General features: G+C 42.4%; 2 protein-coding genes across 4 annotated transcripts; both read right to left on the bottom strand.

Annotated features, from left to right (window-relative positions):
- Window positions 1-1914: 1914 nt before the first annotated feature.
- LOC606849 (interferon-induced protein with tetratricopeptide repeats 5-like) lies at window positions 1915-5596 on the bottom strand. 3 transcript variants are annotated; one of them, XM_038533781.1, is made up of 2 exons: window positions 3371-5594; window positions 1915-2446 (listed from the first exon to the last, which is right to left on the bottom strand). In XM_038533781.1, exons 1-2 carry the CDS (start codon window positions 3782-3784, stop codon window positions 2363-2365), a joined length of 498 nt encoding a protein of 165 aa, XP_038389709.1. In that variant the 5' UTR covers window positions 3785-5594; the 3' UTR covers window positions 1915-2362. The 3 variants fall into 3 exon arrangements, with proteins under 3 accessions (XP_038389709.1, XP_038389710.1, XP_038389708.1); XM_038533782.1 differs by having other exon boundaries at window positions 1916-2490; window positions 3371-5596; XM_038533780.1 differs by having other exon boundaries at window positions 1918-2791; window positions 3371-5591.
- A 4726-nt stretch (window positions 5597-10322) lies between these two features.
- Window positions 10323-17350, bottom strand: LOC488947 (interferon-induced protein with tetratricopeptide repeats 1). The gene is made up of 2 exons (XM_038533778.1): window positions 17137-17350; window positions 10323-12100 (listed from the first exon to the last, which is right to left on the bottom strand). The coding sequence occupies exons 1-2, from the start codon at window positions 17139-17141 to the stop codon at window positions 10663-10665; spliced, it is 1443 nt and encodes a 480-aa protein (XP_038389706.1). The 5' UTR covers window positions 17142-17350; the 3' UTR covers window positions 10323-10662.
- Between the last annotated feature and the right edge of the window lie 322 nt (window positions 17351-17672).

The raw sequence follows: 17672 nt of genomic DNA, 5'->3' as shown, positions 1-17672 counted from the left end.
TTGACCTCACTGTGGAGAAAATAGACATGGTCACTGTGATGTGCTCCTGCCAGGCACCTCACCCCGGGATGCAATTACAGGTTGATTTTGTGGGTCAGCTTGCCCAGGCTGTGGGATGCCCAGATGTCTAGTTAAACATGAGTTCTGGGTGCCTGTGACCATGTCCCCAAGAGAGATTAGCAGCTGACTCAGGAGAATGAGTGGAAGCAGACTGCCCTCCAGGAGTGGATGGGCACCACCCAGTCTGCTGAGGGCCTGAGTAGAACACAAAGGGAGGAAGTGTGAATTCTGTCTATCTGGCTGTGTGAGCTGGACATTGGTCTTCTCTCCTTAGACTGGAGCTTTTACTGTTGGCATTGCTGGTTCGCAGGCCTTCAGACTTGGACTAGAGCTTACGGCATTATACCTCTAGTTCTACCTTTGGAGTCTGACTAGAATTACATTATGGGCTCTCCTGGGTCTAAAGCTTGTGGACAGTGGACCATGGTTATGATCCTCAGCCTCCATAATCTTGTGAGCCAATTCTTTTTTTTTTTAATTTTTATTTATTTATGATAGTCACACACAGAGAGAGAGAGGCAGAGAGAGAGAGGCAGAGACACAGGCAGAGGGAGAAGCAGGCTCCATGCACCAGGAGCCCAACGTGGGATTTGATCTCGGGTCTCCAGGATCGCGCCCTGGGCCAAAGGCAGGCGCCAAACCGCTGCGCCACCCAGGGATCCTTTGTGAGCCAATTCTTCAATGTTTTAATATCTAGTGAATTTTAAAGTCATTTAATATGAATTAAAGCCTAACATTTAAATATAGAGGCTTATAGCTGTATTACTGTTTAGATACCATAATTGTTATTTTATTGTCTGTGGAGTCCCTACTTGGGAACATAACTTTAATTACAACATCATTCCCAATGGAGGAAAATGATTTACTACAAAATAAAATATGTGCTGCAAAATGTGACAAATGTTTCTACTGACAGGTTAGGACATCAGTCCTGAATTTCTGAAATACCTGAGTAAAGATCATTCCCTTCCCTGTTCTTCCTTCTTGAATAAACAAATGAAATTAGTAAAATCAGCAGAGAGTTAAGTAAAACAAACATTAAAAAAAAATTAATTCATGAAATACATTGCAGTATGGATGTATGTTTGAATATGCATAGAAAAAATATCTGGAAGGTTGCATATTAAATTGTTAACAGGTTTCCATGGGGTTGTGGAATTGGGTTAGGGTGAGGGAAGTGCTCTTAAATTTTAAATTCATTTGCTTCTGTTTTTTAAATTTTTACAATGAGAATCATCACTTTTATAATAAAATCATAACAGATATTTAAAAATAGTAACAATAAATAAAAAATATACATTGTAATCTTACGGCAGTGGCAGTGTGGAGAATCTAATCACAAGGCACTCTTTTCTACTAATACTGTGGTGGTAAATATAATTGTGGACAATTATCAGAGAAACAACATTAGAGAAGCAATTTTCTGCAGCATCTCAATTTAAATAGCCCCTTGGGGTTAAAAGCCCTTAAGCAGTATAGCCTTCAAGGTGGATATGCAAACCAAAAACAGGGCTGAACTCTTCCTGGAAGATCTACAGGAAAATAAGTCTGAAACTTTTAGGCAAAAGAAAAAGCTACACAGAAGTAACTTTGGAATGCTGAAGAAATTAACCAGAGGCCAGAAACTGGGGGTATGAGAACCACCCAGTCCAAACCCAAAACCAAATCACTGAAACCTTGGTAATCTATGGAGGTAGAACGAGGACATATACTGTACCCATTCATTTATCATTTTCCCCAGCTTTTCAATCTGCTCATTTTTTAAAAAGATTTTACTTATATATTCATGAGAGACATATATAGAGAGGCAGAGACACAGGCAGAGGGAGAAGCGGGCTCCCTGCGGGGAGCCTGATGTGGGACCCAATCCCACACCAATCCCTCAGATCACAACCTGAGCCAAAGCCAGATGCTCAACCACTGAGCCACCCAGGTTCCCCACCACCACCCCACCCCCCAGAGTATGTATTTAAATAGAAAGTTGAAGCTCACGGAGAACCCAAGACACTGCATTTTCTGGGTCTATCCTTAGGGCCCACTCAGTACTCAGCAGCTTGTCTCTCTTCTCCCTCCACCTTGTAAACAAAACCCAGGGCTCATAAACTCTGCAGGTCTGAAGCATTGTGACCAAGTCTCTTCCCAGCCAGTGTCTTCAGAGCACTGGTCAGTTTGGTACAGAGGGATGAGCAGTCTCTGATCTTCAAGGCCTCTAAATAATGGTGGATGGCAGTACTTTCTGATTTACAGTAGAATTCCTAAAAGTGGCCATAGTAGTAGTAGAGCTGATGTTTGTGATCATCAGTTATGTTCTCCAGTTGAAGGGCTTTCTGGAAGACTTCTTCAGCTTTGCTATCCTGGACTCCCTCAGCATACATGTTGGCCAGGTCTGTGTAAACAAATGCAAAGGTGGAGTCTTGTTGCACAGCTACTCTGAAATGAGAGAGCAACATTGTAAGAAGCCTATCCACTCTCCATTTATCCTCCCACGGGTCTGTTGCCCGTGGCCTTTGATTTGGATCATTTGTGCCCTCTGGTAAAGTCCCATCTGGTGATGCAGGAATGAAGACCTTGGTGTCACTTTCAAGACCTTTTTTCAAAAGTTCCAGAGCGTTGTCCCAGGAATTTTTTCTCCTGTAGAATTTGGCTGTGTAACAAAGGACGTAAGGTTGGGAAGATATCTGGTCCAGGATTTCTTCAATAAACCTTTCCACTTCAGCTTCTGCATGTACATCTGTGGGACCCAGGAAATTTAACAAAAATCCCCTACCCCTGGACAAGCAGAGCAGGACTAACTCCATTTTGTGCTACACCCGCCATCTCATGTAAAACCCCCCACATGACCTGCCTGTTGTTTAAGGCACTCCCTCACCCTAGTTTAGCTATTAAGCACACCCTTATCAGAAACCAGCACACATAGGAATGCGGGACCTCTGACCTTTAACCGCCAAGGAATGAAAACCCCTCTTTTGCCCGCCAAACCTGTGCACCAATTCTAACCAGAATAATAGGCTAGTTCAAATGGTCACTGTAGGGTGAATCCTAATTCAATTGGCCACCTGCGTGTGGACCGACATGACTGTGCAACTTTCTACGTATGTTACAATCTCATTGGCCACGGACCCCTATAACACTACTATGCTTCTTAGTCTCGGGGTCCAAGTCCCTGCTCTGCTGTATGGAGTATACTTGGACCCAAGCTCGAGCTTGTAAATAAACCCTCATGTGCTTGCATTGGCGTTGGCTCCTTGGTGGTTTCTCGGATTCGCAATCTTGGGCACAACACATCTTGGAACTTTGGCACAAGTCAGACCTTAATGTAGGCATTTGCTGGGTTCAGGGTGACAGCCTTCCTCCGTGGGCCCAAAGAAGAGCTTTGTGTAGGCCTGTGGTGGTCAGAATGGTCCAACCAATATATTGTGATGGCATAGCTGATGTTAAATTCTAGATCATCGGGTTCTGCTTCTAGAGCCTTCTCAAAAGCTGCTTTTGCCCTTTGGTAATACTTTCCTCCAAATTTCAAGAGTGCCCACCCTTTCTCACAATCAATCTCAGGCCTCTCCAATTCATAGTCAGAAGGACTGGACAGTTTCTTACAGACGGTCCCTATCTTGTCTAAATACTTCTGAACTTCCTTGAGCTGGTCCATGTGACAATACAGCCACACATAGTTTCCCCAAGTGACCAGATGTCGTACTTCCTTTTTGTCTGAGTGTTTTCTCTGCATTACGGCTTCTGCTCAGTCCAAATATTCCAGGGCATCTTCATTTGGCCTTTTAAGTGTTTCATGCAGGCCAATAGGTTATAAAGAGTAAATCAGGATTCTGTGGCGAAAAATTCAAGCTGCTGCCCAATTGTATCTTCCACATCAAACAGAATGTCTTAAGTAAATTCCATGCAAAGTGACATTCTAACTCCAGGATAGCCTTCAGGGGGTTCTTAGGAATTTCACTGTCAAATATAAAATCGTCTTTAAATTTTTGAAGAAATACGTCAATTTTTAAACCTTACACATTGTTCTCTGCTTAGCAACCAAACTGACTTTCTATTGGAATTTACAGTTGAAACACTAGGCCCCTATAACTTTGTAGTAGTTTCCTCTGTGTACAGCTATATCCAAGAGATTTTTTCATTAAGTTCTTGTTACTTATTGCAAAACAAGTCCTGGAAAGATGGCAGGGTATTGATTGCCTTTTGGCAGTCACTAACCCCCCAGTGCCACCAGTTTTTACAGAGGGAAATTTAAATGTTTTGTTCACTAGCCTGGAAAATTAAGAATCATAGATATATAAATAGTCAATAACAAACATAAAAATCCCATTTCTGCATGGTGAGTAGGAAGAGAGAGGGGAAGTGAAAAATAAGAAAAAGAAGTACACCAAAGGAGACCCAGAAGCCATACCAATATATCATTTTTTCAGAGGGAGGAAGAAAGGGAAGGAGGGAGAGAGTGAGGAAACCCCACAGGGAGAAAAGGCTCAGAAACAGACAGGAACCAGGTATATCAAGAGATGGGAAAGCATAAGTTTGAGATAGATAAGAAGAGTAACAGATTTCAAAGGAGATAGGAAAAAGACAAAAGGAGGCTGAGTAAGCTCAGTAGGTTTTGCTGTAAGTGCCACATCCTTCTGACCTCTGGGGTTGTGGGCAACTATTATGAACTTATCAGTGCCCTTAATACATTTACTCCACAAATATTTTGTGGAGTGAATATTACACACAAGCTCCCCTTGTGTGAGGCCCAATGTAATTTCTGCAGAACCCACTGGAAACATGATCTCTGAAACTAGATGAAGGAAAAAGGAAGGGACAGGAGATATTTCTTCATTATGGGCAGCCTTCTATGTGCAAGATCTTCTAAACAACCCTGGGGATGGAACCCTGATGGAGACACGGCCCTGCTCATATAGAGCCTATAAGTAAACGGGCAGTTAGAACTCAGCATTGCAGCCAAGGTCCATAGAATTGACTCAGGAAATGTATACAGCCCAGGGCTGTGGACATCTACAGCTTCCATTTGGTGAGGATCCCTTCTCTTGGATTTCATTTCTGGAACATCGTTTCCCTCCACTCTCAGTCCACATGATTTGACATGGGCTGTTCACCGTTCACTCCAGTCTGGCAAGGCACAAGGTATTCCAGCCATTCCTGGTCCCAGTGATTGATTCAGAGATAGTCCAATTGAAGTATTTTGCTGAAATGGGACTTTTGCTAGAGCTAAGTCTCTTCCTTCTAAAAATTTTAAACTAGTAGAATATAAGGTTGGATTTGCCAGTGGACAATCTTTCCAAACTTGGGGACAGCCTTCCTGAGAAGGAATCTAACAGAGTGGACAACAGAGCTTTGGCAGGAGAAGGACAGAATAGAATGCTCATGACAATGCCTTAACAGTCTTGCCTGGATCACCCTGTCTACCCCTGAACCTCTATTAACTTAAAGAAATAACTTGATTTAAGCGAGTTTGAATTAGGTTTCTACTGTCTGCAATGGACAAAATCCTGATTCATATTACTAGTTTTATTTGTTTTTTTTTGTTTTGTTGTTGGTGGTGAGGCAGTCAGGAAGCAGAAATGCAGACAATCCTCACCTCCTGGTGGTGGGGGTGGGGGGTCCTGGGAGGCGGCCTTCTGCCCAGGATGGGGAGCCCGGGCTGGCTGCCGAGCGGGGGCGGGGTAGGAGCTGCGGCGGGCACGAGGCGGGTGGGGGAGCTGGGGCGGGAGGGCGGCTGTGTGCGCCCAAGGGTAAGGAAACGACATAGTGACTCTGCGTCCGGACTAGGCGCGTCCCCTCCAGGAAACAGAAACTTCTGTAAGAGCGTGGAGAAGAGTCTGCGGAACCGAGGGTGGTTCGCTGTGGGATTTGCAGCGGGGCCTCTGGACGTGGGTCTGGGCATTCACCTAACTCGCCGACTATGCGTGCCACTCAATCGACCCTTTTTTTTTTTTTTTTTTTAAATAATAAAATGACAGGAGAGGTGCGCCTGGGTGGCTCAGTCATTTAGCCTCTGCCTTCCGTTCAGGCCATGCTCTTGGGGTCCTGGGATTGAGCCTGGGGCTCCCTGCTCAGTGGGGACTCTGCTTCATCCTCTCCTTCTGCCCCTTCCCCTGCTCGTGCGCCCACCCTCCCTCTCTCTCCCCAATAAATAGAATCTTAAAAAAAAAAAAAAGGAGGGACGCCTGGGTGGCTCAGGGGTTGAGGATTGAGTCTGCATCAGGCTCCCTGTGAGGAGCATGCTTCTCCTTTCTGTCTCTGCTTCTCTCTGTGTCCCTCATGAATAAATAAAAAAAAAATTTGTTTTTAAAAAGAAGGACAATAGATTGTTCTGCGTTATTTTTGTTGTAAGGGCTGCAGCGATGCTCTTTATATCTCTCTGCATCCTAAGCAGAAAGAAGTCCCTGCTTCCCATCTTGATTCAACAAACAACACAGGTGCGCTACTATACATCCCACCCATGTCATTATTCCCGTTGGGTAAAGTTAGAGAAAGTTTGGAGTCAAAATGAATATACATTTTAAAATTTAATGGCTGGGGATCCCTGGGTGGCGCAGCGGTTTAGCGCCTGCCTTTGGCCCAGGGCGCGATCCTGGAGATCCCGGTGCATGGAGCCTGCTTCTCCCTCTGCCTGTGTCTCTGCCTCTCTCTCTCTCTCACTGTGTGCCTATCATAAATAAATAAATAAATAAATAAATAAATAAATAAATAAATAAATAAATAAATAAATAAATAAATAAAATAAAATTTAATGGCTGTGTGCTGAAAGGCTTTGCTGAAAGATTTATACAACTATCTAGAGCTGTATAACACTGCTCGCCTTCTGTGCCCTTGCCAACTGTGCCTTGTTTAATACACTTTCTTAAAAAGATTTTATTTTATTCATGAGAGACACACAGAGAAAGGCAGAGACACAGGCAGAGGAAGAAGCAGGCTCACCGAGGGAAGCCCAAAGTGGGACTCCATCCCGGAATCTGGGATCATGCCCTGAGCCAAAGGCAGGTGCTCAACCACTGAGCCACCCAGGTGTTCCATTTAATATGCTTCTAATGAAGATAGAGGTGGTGTTGAGAGTCTAAGCAGAAAATGCCAAATACCCATATGCTAAAATTTTTGTCCCCTTCAACTTTGATCATTCATTCATTGATTCAACAGAGTATATTGAACTGCTAAGAGCCAAGTGTTGTGCCAAACACCGGCAATATAGCAATGAGAAATGTTTTCATGGAATTAATTTCTAGAGGGAGTAGATAAAAATAATAAAGATCAGATAAAGCATTGTGCGGCAGATGGTGCTGTGGGGAAAAAGCATGGTCAGGGTTACAGTGCAGGGTGTTTTCCATTATTAATATGCTGAGGAGGATAGTTTTCACTGAGTAAATGGCATTTGAGTAAAGATCTGAAGCAGGTGAAGGAGTGAGCACTGAGGTTATAGGGCCAGGGAAGGAAGTTCAGGTAGGGGAAGGACGAGGTACAAACCCCAGGAGGTAGGAGTATACTTGCCCTACGGGGATGGCATAGTTGGAGTGGCCTTAAGAGCAGGGAAAAAGTCATAAGAAAGGAGACCAGAGAGGTAATATCATAGTCCTGAAGGCTATTGTAATGTTTAACTTAAGCAGGAAGCCATTTTAGAAAAGGTACTGAACAGTTTGTTGTGGGTGAGGGTAAATCCAGAATTTTCTCCTTACCAAAGATATAGAAAAATCCAATAGCACCCCAGGGCTTGAAAAAGTTTTCAGTGTGTTGATTATGTTTTCTGCCCATTCCTACTTCTTCCCTTCCTTTCTCTTAACCATATCTGGGCCAAGAGATTGTCTTTGCTTATTAAGGTTTAGATGGATAGCTACTAAATAATCAGAGGTGAACATAAAAGGAAAAAAAATCCTGGTTATCTACTTATATTGTTTAAGAATTCGAATTCAGAAAGACAAAAACCATCTGTAAAAATTTTAAAAGAAGATACCTTTTCAGGATTGAGAAGAAACAAAAGCCTGGCTGTTGAGTGGGTATTGAACATGCCAAAATTACTAGATGGAATTTGAATATTGATCTTTTTTCACAGACTATTAGATTGGGTGAGTTCTTGGAAAGATCAGTAGTGCATTGTCTTTCAAATTCTAATCAATATGTAAAACATAGCAACTAGGCACAAAGGGAGATAGAAAGTGAAACATGGCAGTTGATCTAAATTCTGCTTCGGAAACTATTCTAAGCGATGGGTATAGGGCAGAAATTCTCAACTTTGGCACTATTGACATTTGGGCTGAATAATTCTGCATTGTGGGGAGCAACCCAACGTGAGATATCAAAGCAGCGTCCTTCCACCCCCACTAGATGTAGTGGCATCCTGCAACTGTGACAAACAAAATCAGACATTGCCAAAAGCAACTTTCTCTCTCTCAGGGGCAAGGTTCTCTTCTTCCCTCACACCCTCCCTCCTTGAGAATCAGTGCTATAAGTAATACCCTCGTGTGTTTGAATTCATTTGTGTTAGTCCTCACAACACAGCCTGTGAGAGACAGGAGCTGGATTTCAGGTAGGAGAGGGAGAGTTGAACAGAGGCGAAGAGCAGTTGAGGATGGTCCTAGAACTCACAAGGACACCTAGGTGAAATGGTGGCTAGCCAGGGGAATGTCAGAGAAGACCTGCTCCCTTCAACGTGGGATTCCAGAGTGGAGGCAGCTGTTATCACATTTGGTCTGGTTAAGGACAAGCCACAGAGCTGTGGATTCAGACTGAGGGTAGGTCACTCAAGCTGGGGCAGGCTAGAGGAAGGGGCCTTCCTTCCCAATGCAGGCACCATGAGAATGGAGATGTCGATGGCCAAGGAGGGTCCCCAAGGAACTGGAGCTTGCAGGGGTATGCAGAGAGCAGTTAGCAAAGATCTGGCTTCAAGTATTAACAGCAGTGAATGGCAGGAGCTGTGGCCCAGCCTGATTTAGGGGACACAAGAGACATTTCCTAGGTACTTGGAGAAATTTTTTAGTGGTGGGAGCTCTAAGTAAGGGCACCATCTGAGGTTCTGCCAGTCATTTCCATAGCAAGCTCCTGGAAGTCAGCTGTCAATTTAAAGAGATTTCTTGGTAATGCCTTGGAGATGGTCATGTGTAAGCTTGGCAATAGTGTTTTCAATACCAAAAAGCATCTGTTTTTTACAGATTTGCTGCTTGTTGTCTTTCTCTACAAACATCCAGGTTGTTGAAAAGGTTAGAGCTACTGAGCCCTGAGGGTGCAGAAGCCTGTTTCAGAGAGGGCAGAGATGGGTTAGAGAGATGGTATTAAGTTGTAAGACACTCCAATCACCATGGTCTCTGCAGATCATCAAACACACCTCACAAAACACAATCCATAATCCAGAGATTTATTTTGCATACATGAGCTCTGTTTTCTGGTGACAAATGATGGGTAGCCATACCTGGGAAGAGTTGCCTAGCTGAGAGTCAACCAATGATCCAACAATTATTTACCTTCAATATTTCTCACTCTGAGAGAGTTGGCAGTGATCAGATTCATTTTAGCACCACCTGGCCTCCTTCCCCAAACATAAGTATTATGAGATGCCATTTTGTTCGATCTAATATATCTCTGGTTTTAGTTACAAGTGAGTAGGGAAGATTGCATCTATGTACCTCTGATCCCTTCAATGATAAAAAGTTTGGTCCCTTCAATTCCTATAGACAAGTCTATGCCAGCCATCAGCCCAGAGTCACTACCAGAGAAATCTACATGACAAACATTATTAACTCGCTCTTATTTTCCATTAATCTCTCCCACATATTTACCTTCCTAGAGTTTGCCACATAGAAACTCAAGGTTCCCTTCCTTTTTTTTCTTTTAGATTTTATTTATTTATTCATGAGAGATACAGAGAGAGAGTCAGAAGCACAGGCAGAGTTCTTCCTCTGAAGAAGCAGTTTCCCTGCGGGGAGCTTGATGCGGGGAGCTTGATGTGGGACTCCATCCCAGGACCCCAGGATCATGCCCTGAGCCAAAGACAGACACTCAACCACTGAGCCACCCAGGGGTCCCCCCTTCCTTTTCTTATACCTTCTCTAAATGTAATATTAATTTCTATGTAAGTCCAAGTTCTAACCACCCCTTGAGTTACTCATTACAGGGCACTCCCATGTGTATGTGCGATGCATGTGTTAATAAGCCTCTGTTTTTCTCTTGTTAATCTGTCCATGTCAGTCTAATCATGGGGTCCTGGCCAGTGAACCTATGATGGGTAGAGTAAAAAGAGTTTTTCCTCCCCTATATCACCACATTCATTATCTAATGCTGAAAACTATTTATTGGTGAAATGAATTAAGCATTTATTTTATGAAAGTCCAATGCTTCATTTGCTACAAATCTACTCAAAAAACTGTTTTTCTACTATATAACATTCATAGAGAAATGCTTCTTCTCACTCTCACACACAGAGATGTATATATTTTGTTTCACTATTTTCTGAATACAACCAATATTTTATCAGGTTTGAGTATAATTGTTAAAAATTTATATTGCTATGGTGGATTACTAAATATGTTTCTTAAAGTAGCAAGCTGAAAAAATGATTAGATGATTAGAGTTGACATGTTTACCTAAAATCAAATAAAATGTGAACGTGGTTTATATTTCCACACCTAGGAATCCTGTCCCAGTATTCTCAAAGTCAGCAGCCAGCCGCAGGGCCTGCTCATAGTACTCCAGGGCTTTGTTCAATTCTCCTTTGACTTTGTAGATGAACCCAAGAATGCTCAAACTTTCTACATCCAATGCATTTCTACTAAGTTTCCTTACAGCCAGTTTCTCCAAAGCATTAATACTTTTTTCCCTTGTCAATGACATCTTTTCTATTTTTACTGCTTTTAAATATTGGATAATTGCCTTGACCTCAGATTTCTTTTGATATTCCTGAAATTGACCATAGTGGAAATGTATCTTTTGTAGTTTTTCTTCATCAAGGGATATCGAGGAGAACACTTTTTGATAAGTGTCTTCAGCTTTTCTGTAGTCGCCAGCCTCTATATACATACTTGCCAGGTGTATATAAGCAATGTCAAATGTGGGCTTTTGTTCCAGAGCAAGTTGAAAATGAAATATGGCTAATCTTACCATCTTGTCAACATTTTCTCTATCCTGACCTCTGCACTGCCAGTTTGCAGCTCTCTTTATTTTGATCGTGAATGCCTTGTAGCAAAGCCCTATCTGGTGATGCAGGAAGGCAGAGGAGGGTGTTGCCTGTTGGGCCATTTTTAGGAGCTGAAGAGCTTTATCCAGACAGCCTTTCCTACGGTAAAACTTGCCAGCATATCGAAAGACATAGGTCTGGGAGGATGTGTTGTTCAGTGCTTCCTCAATGTACTTTTCTCCGTCAGCTTCTTGTCCCAGGTCCTGAAGTTTCAGGGCAAGGAGAACCTTAATATACACATCTTCTGGATTTAGCCTGATGGCCTCTTTTAGGGGCTGCAGGCAGAATGCCTCACTAGTCTCTGTAGCCATGTTAAGGCTGTCTAGGCGGTACATGGTGATTGCATACCCGGTGCTGAATTCAGGGTTTTCAGGGTCCTCTGCCAGAGCCTTCTCAAAGCAGGCCTTGGCCCGTTCATAGTTCTTCCTTCCACATTTCAGCAAGGCCCAGCCCTCCTCGCCGTCCATCTGGGGACACTCCATCCTATAGCAGGAGGGAGCTGCAAACTTCATGCAAGTGTTTTCCACCTTGTCCAGGTAAGCCTGGGCCTCTGCCAGTCTGCCCATGTGGTAATACAGCCAGGCATAGTTGCCCCATGTGACCAGACTTCTCACATCTGATTGGATGTCATGTTCCTGCTGGATTAGGTCCTCGGCTTCCTTCAGGCTTTCCAGGGCTTCCTGGTTTTGGCCCTTCAGATGTTTCACATAGGCCAGTAGGTTGTGGATTCCTGCCTTGTATTTGGTGTCTAGGAACTCAATCTCATCCAAGATCCTGTTTTCTAAATCAGGCATTTCAGTGTCTTCAAATAGCAGCTCCCATGTAAAGTGACATCTTAGCTGGTCCAGCTTATCTTTGATCTCATCCATATTCTTACTATAAAAATGAAAACAGATTTTCTTTGTTGAATGAGGAACAACCCACAGAAAGAAGCAGATAAAAGCACCTCCTTTTTTAGAACTGAGCCTTGGATAGGCACACATGCTTTGATTTTCCTTAAAGTCCTTAAGATCTACACGGATTTTGAATCACTTTTCTCAGTCCCATACACCGGCTTCCCCACTTTCCCCCAAGTCACCCCTCTGTGCCTCAGTCTCATCTGTAAGATGGGGATAGTGATAGACTCACCACACTGGAGTCTGGAGTTGGGTGAAAATAAATAAGCCTGTTTCTGTAAAGCTCTTAGAACATACATATTAGATGCTATAAGAGTGTCCTGTGTTCCTGTATCTGTAATCAGGTCAGAAATGTGGAACCTTAGGAAATATTATTCATTTCAGGACCTTAGTCTGTAGCTTTTGCAACAAATTAAGACCACCTAAAGGAGATGATATTTGTACAACCAAGTGTTTTCCCCTACTTATGATTTGGAAATAGTTGTAGATTCACTGATATTTGCAGATATTTGCACAGAGGTCCAGTTTAAGTTTCCCTCAGTGATTATACCTTACAGAATGACAGTTCAGTAATGTCAATGCTGACATTGGGACAAGATGTGTCAATTCTGTGTCATTTCATCATGGGAGTAAATCCATGGAACCATCACCTCAATCAAGATGCAGAACTACTTTATCATCGCAAACATCTCCCTCACACTTTTCCTTCAGAATCACACCTGTGGCCCTCCCTGCTCCTCAGCAAACATCTCTAGCCTCTGTTAACTTGTTTTCATCACTATAATTCTTGTCACTTCAAGAAAGTGGTATACCGGAATGATAAAGTATGTGACATTTTGAGATTGCCTCTTTCTCACTCATCACAATGCTCCTGACAACCATTCAAGCTGTTGAGTGTATCAATGGTTCATTGCTTTTTACTGGGGAATAATATTCCATGGCATGGCTGTGCACAGCCATATATTGAAATTCCATAGCTAGCATCACTCTCAATGGTGATAAACTGAAAGCTTCTCCATTAAAATCAGGAATAAGGGGATCCCTGGGTGGCTCACCAGTTTAGCGCCTGCCTCAGGCCCAGGGCGTGATCCTGGAGACCTGGGATCAAGTCCCATGTCAGGCTCCCTGCATGGAGCCTGCTTTTCCCTCTGCCTGTGTCTGTGCCTCTCTCTCTCTGTGTGTCTCTCATGAATAAATAAATAAAATCTTAAAAAAAATAAAATAAAATCAGGAATAAGGCAAGGATGCTCATGTTTGCCACTTCTCTTCAACATAGGACTGGAAATCCTAGCTGGAGCAATTGATCAAGAAAAGAAATAAAACACATTCTAAGTTGAAAAGGAGGAAGTAAAATGAATCTGTTTACAAATGTTATGATTTTGTGCATAGAACATCGTAAACATTCCACAGAAAAACTGTTAGAACTACGAAATGATTTCAGCAGAATTGCAAAATCAACATGTAAAAATCATTTGTATTTCTAACAATGAAAAATCTAAAAAGCAATTCCTTAAATATAGCATCAAAAGGAATAAAATCCTTAAGAATAAAGTCAACTGAGGAGGTGAAAGTTTTGTACATAGGAAACTACAGATCATTGCTGAAAAAAGTTAAGAAAAAAAAATAAAGTAAAGGGCATCCTATGTTCATGGCCTGGAAGCTTTAATATTGTTCAGATGTCAAGGCCATCCAAAGCAATCTACAGATTACGTGCAGTTGCTATCAACATCTCAATGGTAGGAACCATTTCTTGTAGGAACGAAAAATCCATCTAAAATTCTGATAGAATCTCAAGGGGTCTCGAAAAACCAAAATGATCTTGAAAAGGAACTAAGTTGGAGGTCTCATACTTTTGGATTTCAAAACTTACTACAAAGCTACCAATAATGCAAACAGTGTAGTATAGGGATAAAGACAGACATATTGATTAGTGGAACAGAATAGAGAGCCTAGAAATAAACACTCGCATATCTGGTTGCATTAGCTTCTAGGGCTACCATAATGATGTATCACAGATTTGGTGGCTTAAGCAGAGGACATTTAATTTCTCACAGTTGGAGGCTGTAAGTCCTGAATCGAGGTGCCCACTGATCTGTTTCCTGATAAGGGCCCTTGCTGGCACCCCATGACTTTTACTCTGTGGAGCACAGATTGAGAATGAGTTCACTTCCTCTGCTTTCAAGGATATCAGCCAGCCCTTTCAGAGAAAACCCCACCCTTATGACCTCAGTTAACCCTTAGGACTTCCTTATAGGCTCTAACTCTAAATACAGTCACAGCAGGAGTAAGAGATTCCACAGATGACTAGGGGACACAATTAAGTCAATAACAGAGGCCAAATGATTTTTGACACATGTGCCAAGACCATTTAGTGGGGAAAGGTGTTTCAACAAATGGTGTTTGGGGGTGCCTGCATGGCTCAGTCAGTTAAGCATCTGCCTTCAGCTAGGTCATGATCTCAGGGTCCCAGGGATCGAGCCCCAAATCGCACTCTCTGCTCATCTAAGAGTCTGCTTGAGATTCTCTCTCTCTCCATGTCCCTCTACCCCTCCCTCTACTCACACACTCTTTCTCTCTCTCAAATAAATAATCAATCAATCTTTAATTAAAAAAAACACAACTGACTGAAAAATGGGCAAAAGACAGATATGTCTCCATTAAAGATACACAGATGGCTTCAAGCACATGCAAGATCCTCAACATCACCAATCGCTAATGAAATGCAAAGTGGAAACCTAATGAGCTACTGGGTATGAATGAGCTAATGGGTATGGAACCCATTAGGATGGCTACTAACAGCAAAACAGAAAAAACAAGTGTTGACGAGGATGTGGAAAAATTAGAACTGTTACGCATTAGTACTGGGAATGTAAAATGGGGTAGTTGCTATGTAGCATGGTGATGACTCTTCAAAAAATTAAATAGAATTGTTATATGATTTAGCAGTGCCACTTTGGGGTATATACCCCAAATAAATGAAAGCAGAGACTCGAACAGATATTTACATACTTCTATTCATAGCAGCATTGTTCATAATAGTCAAAAGGTGGGAGCAACCCAAATGGCAAAGGGATGAATGGATACACAACGTGGAATATGCATACCATGGAATATTATTCAGCCCGAACATGGAAGGACATTTTCACCCCTGCTACAACATGACAACATGGATGAACCTTGAAGACTATGCTGAATGAAATAAGGCAGCCACAAAACATCAATTCTTGCATGCTTCCTTTTAGATGAGAATCCACAGTAGGCAAATCCCTAGAGAGAAAGCAGACTAATGGTTGCCGGAGCCTGGGTGAAGGATGAGTGGAGAGTGACTGCTATAAGGGCCGGGCTGTCTTCTCAGAGTGATGGCAATATTCTTGAAGTAGATACTGGCAATGGTTGGATAGCATTGTGAATGTACTAAATTCCATGAAATTGTATACTTGAAAGTAGTTAAAATGGCTAATTTTATCATACATATATGTTATCACAATAAAATATCATACTGCTAACCTGAACAGAAATTCTAAAAATGATATATTTTTTTTCCTCTAGTACTTGTTGAAATAAACACAAAAGCATTAAAACAAAAACTAATTAGTATGCAGTCTGAAATGATCTCATGAACTCCCCACTGGTATACTTTAAGAAACATTGGCTTTGGGCACCTGTTGGGCTCAGTCAGTTAAGTGTCTGACTCTTGGTTTGGGCTCAGGTCATGATCTAGGTCCTGGGATGGAGCCCTATGCTGGGCTCCACACTCCACTGGGAGTCTACTTGAGATTATCTCTTGCTCTCTGCCCCTCCCCCCACCTCTCTAATATAAACAAATCTTTAAAAAATAAAGAAACATTGGTTTAAAGGTTAAATAAAGCATCACTCAATAGAGACTCTGGCTCATGTGTCAGCTCTTTATTTACTATTTGTGTGATCCCTAATGTTTCTAAATCTAAGATTCACTATTGCAAAATCAGTATGATTTGAGTACCTGCCTCATTGCTGTCTTTTAAGGGTTAACTATAAGAATTTACACAATACTTTTAGAAGCCAGGCTGGCATTCAATAAGCATTGAGGAAGTGATAGCTACTTTTATAAGATGATTATTATTAATTATTGTTTTCTTTATCAGTGATAAACCATTCCATCTGTCTATGGACCAGGGAGGAGGGTTGATCATAGGTGTGTAATTATGCATTTTCTGGGACTTTTGTCCCTTCAAAATTTTGTCCACTGGAGCACCGGGGGTAAATTTGAAAGTCAATATTAATTAGTTGTTTTTCAGTCTGTTGATATCAAGGGTGGTTTCAATCAAGATTCAGTTTAGACAATATAGAAATTCCCACATTAGGGCCCCTAGTTAAGGAAGATGTGGATGTTCCCAAGTGCATGACTCTGGCCAAGCCCGGCGGCCAAGAGGATATCAAGATCTGCAGACCCCTGGCTTCCCTAGGGGAGAAGTAATCTGCTAATCTTACATCCAGTCAGATTGGGAAGACCTGACATGGGCGCCCAGTGGTAGAGACAGTGAGACCAGAAGCCTACAGAGAAAGGTCTTGTTGTCCTTGTTGGCAGTGAGCTTCTGCCACCACATTTTCCTCAAGAATCTGAGAGAACCCAGTACTGTGGCTCCTCCAGCTCTATGGGTCCCACTTTTCCCCCACAGTGAAGAGTCAGCAAAAAGCAAAGTCTCCTTCTAGACCAATGTCCATTCATTCCCCAGGTCAGACAGGAAATTTAGGGAAAAGAATGTCAGAGACTGGGGGTCATTTTCTCCCTTCCTAGAAAACTCTTTTCCTGCATCCCTCTGCTTCTTTGGGCTTTATTCTGAGGTCAGCTTCCTCAGGCTGATGCTAACAAAAATGAAAATGCGTGAATTAATGAACACTCCATCCATAAGCAGGTGCTCAAATTGAAGAGTAAGGAAACTTGACATCACTGAAACTAAGTCTCTTGAGGTAGTATTGTTTAACATTTTTTCCAAAACTTTAGACAGAAAGGTAGAGAGGTAGAGAAATCCTTACCTCATGGCTGCTGTGAATTAGACAGCGGTTCTGCAGTGTTTTGCTGAGCTGATGGGCTCCTCTGAGATCCAGCCAGTCTGGAGGATGTGCAAAGGACTTGGCCCCAACAAAGGGGTTTATAAGAGAAAGAGTTAATGATGTAACCTATGGGCGTGTTTTTACCAAGTTAAACTGGAAACCAAGATAAAAACGAAAGTGGAAACTGAAACTAGTTAGCAAGGTTCCAGCTTGAGGAAAATGAAACAGGGATTGCTTTCTGTGTTCCCTTTGGGAGACTGTTAAGAGGCTGGTGAAAGCAGTTTCACTGATGGGCTACTTCCTTTCTCAGGCTCTGAATGACCTCACGGAGAGCTGGTGATGGGGTGTTGCCAGGTGTCCAGAGTCCACTGAGCTTGGAGCCAGTGCTGGTGAATACTGGCTTGTGTGAACTTGCCAAGCTCAAGCCCCAGATTTGTGCTTCTGTTTGCTCATCTGGAAACAGAAGGTGTTCCTTTCATAAATAAAATGATGCATATATTTCTAAACTGGAGTCTGAA

The sequence above is a fragment of the Canis lupus genome, chromosome 4 (assembly GCF_011100685.1).
Source record: "Canis lupus familiaris isolate Mischka breed German Shepherd chromosome 4, alternate assembly UU_Cfam_GSD_1.0, whole genome shotgun sequence".
Lineage (NCBI taxonomy): Eukaryota > Metazoa > Chordata > Mammalia > Carnivora > Canidae > Canis > Canis lupus.
Note: the sequence above shows the minus strand (reverse complement) of the source record. Positions and strands in the feature narration are given on the sequence as shown.

Coding starts and splice junctions, on each gene's coding strand:
- LOC606849 (XM_038533780.1), bottom strand. CDS start 3,784: ATGCAGAGAAAACACTCAGACAAAAAGGAAGTACGACATCTGGTCACT. Junction 2,792..3,370: donor CAGCAAATGCCTACATTAAG/GTCTGACTTGTG, acceptor TGGGTCCCACAG/ATGTACATGCAGAAGCTGAA.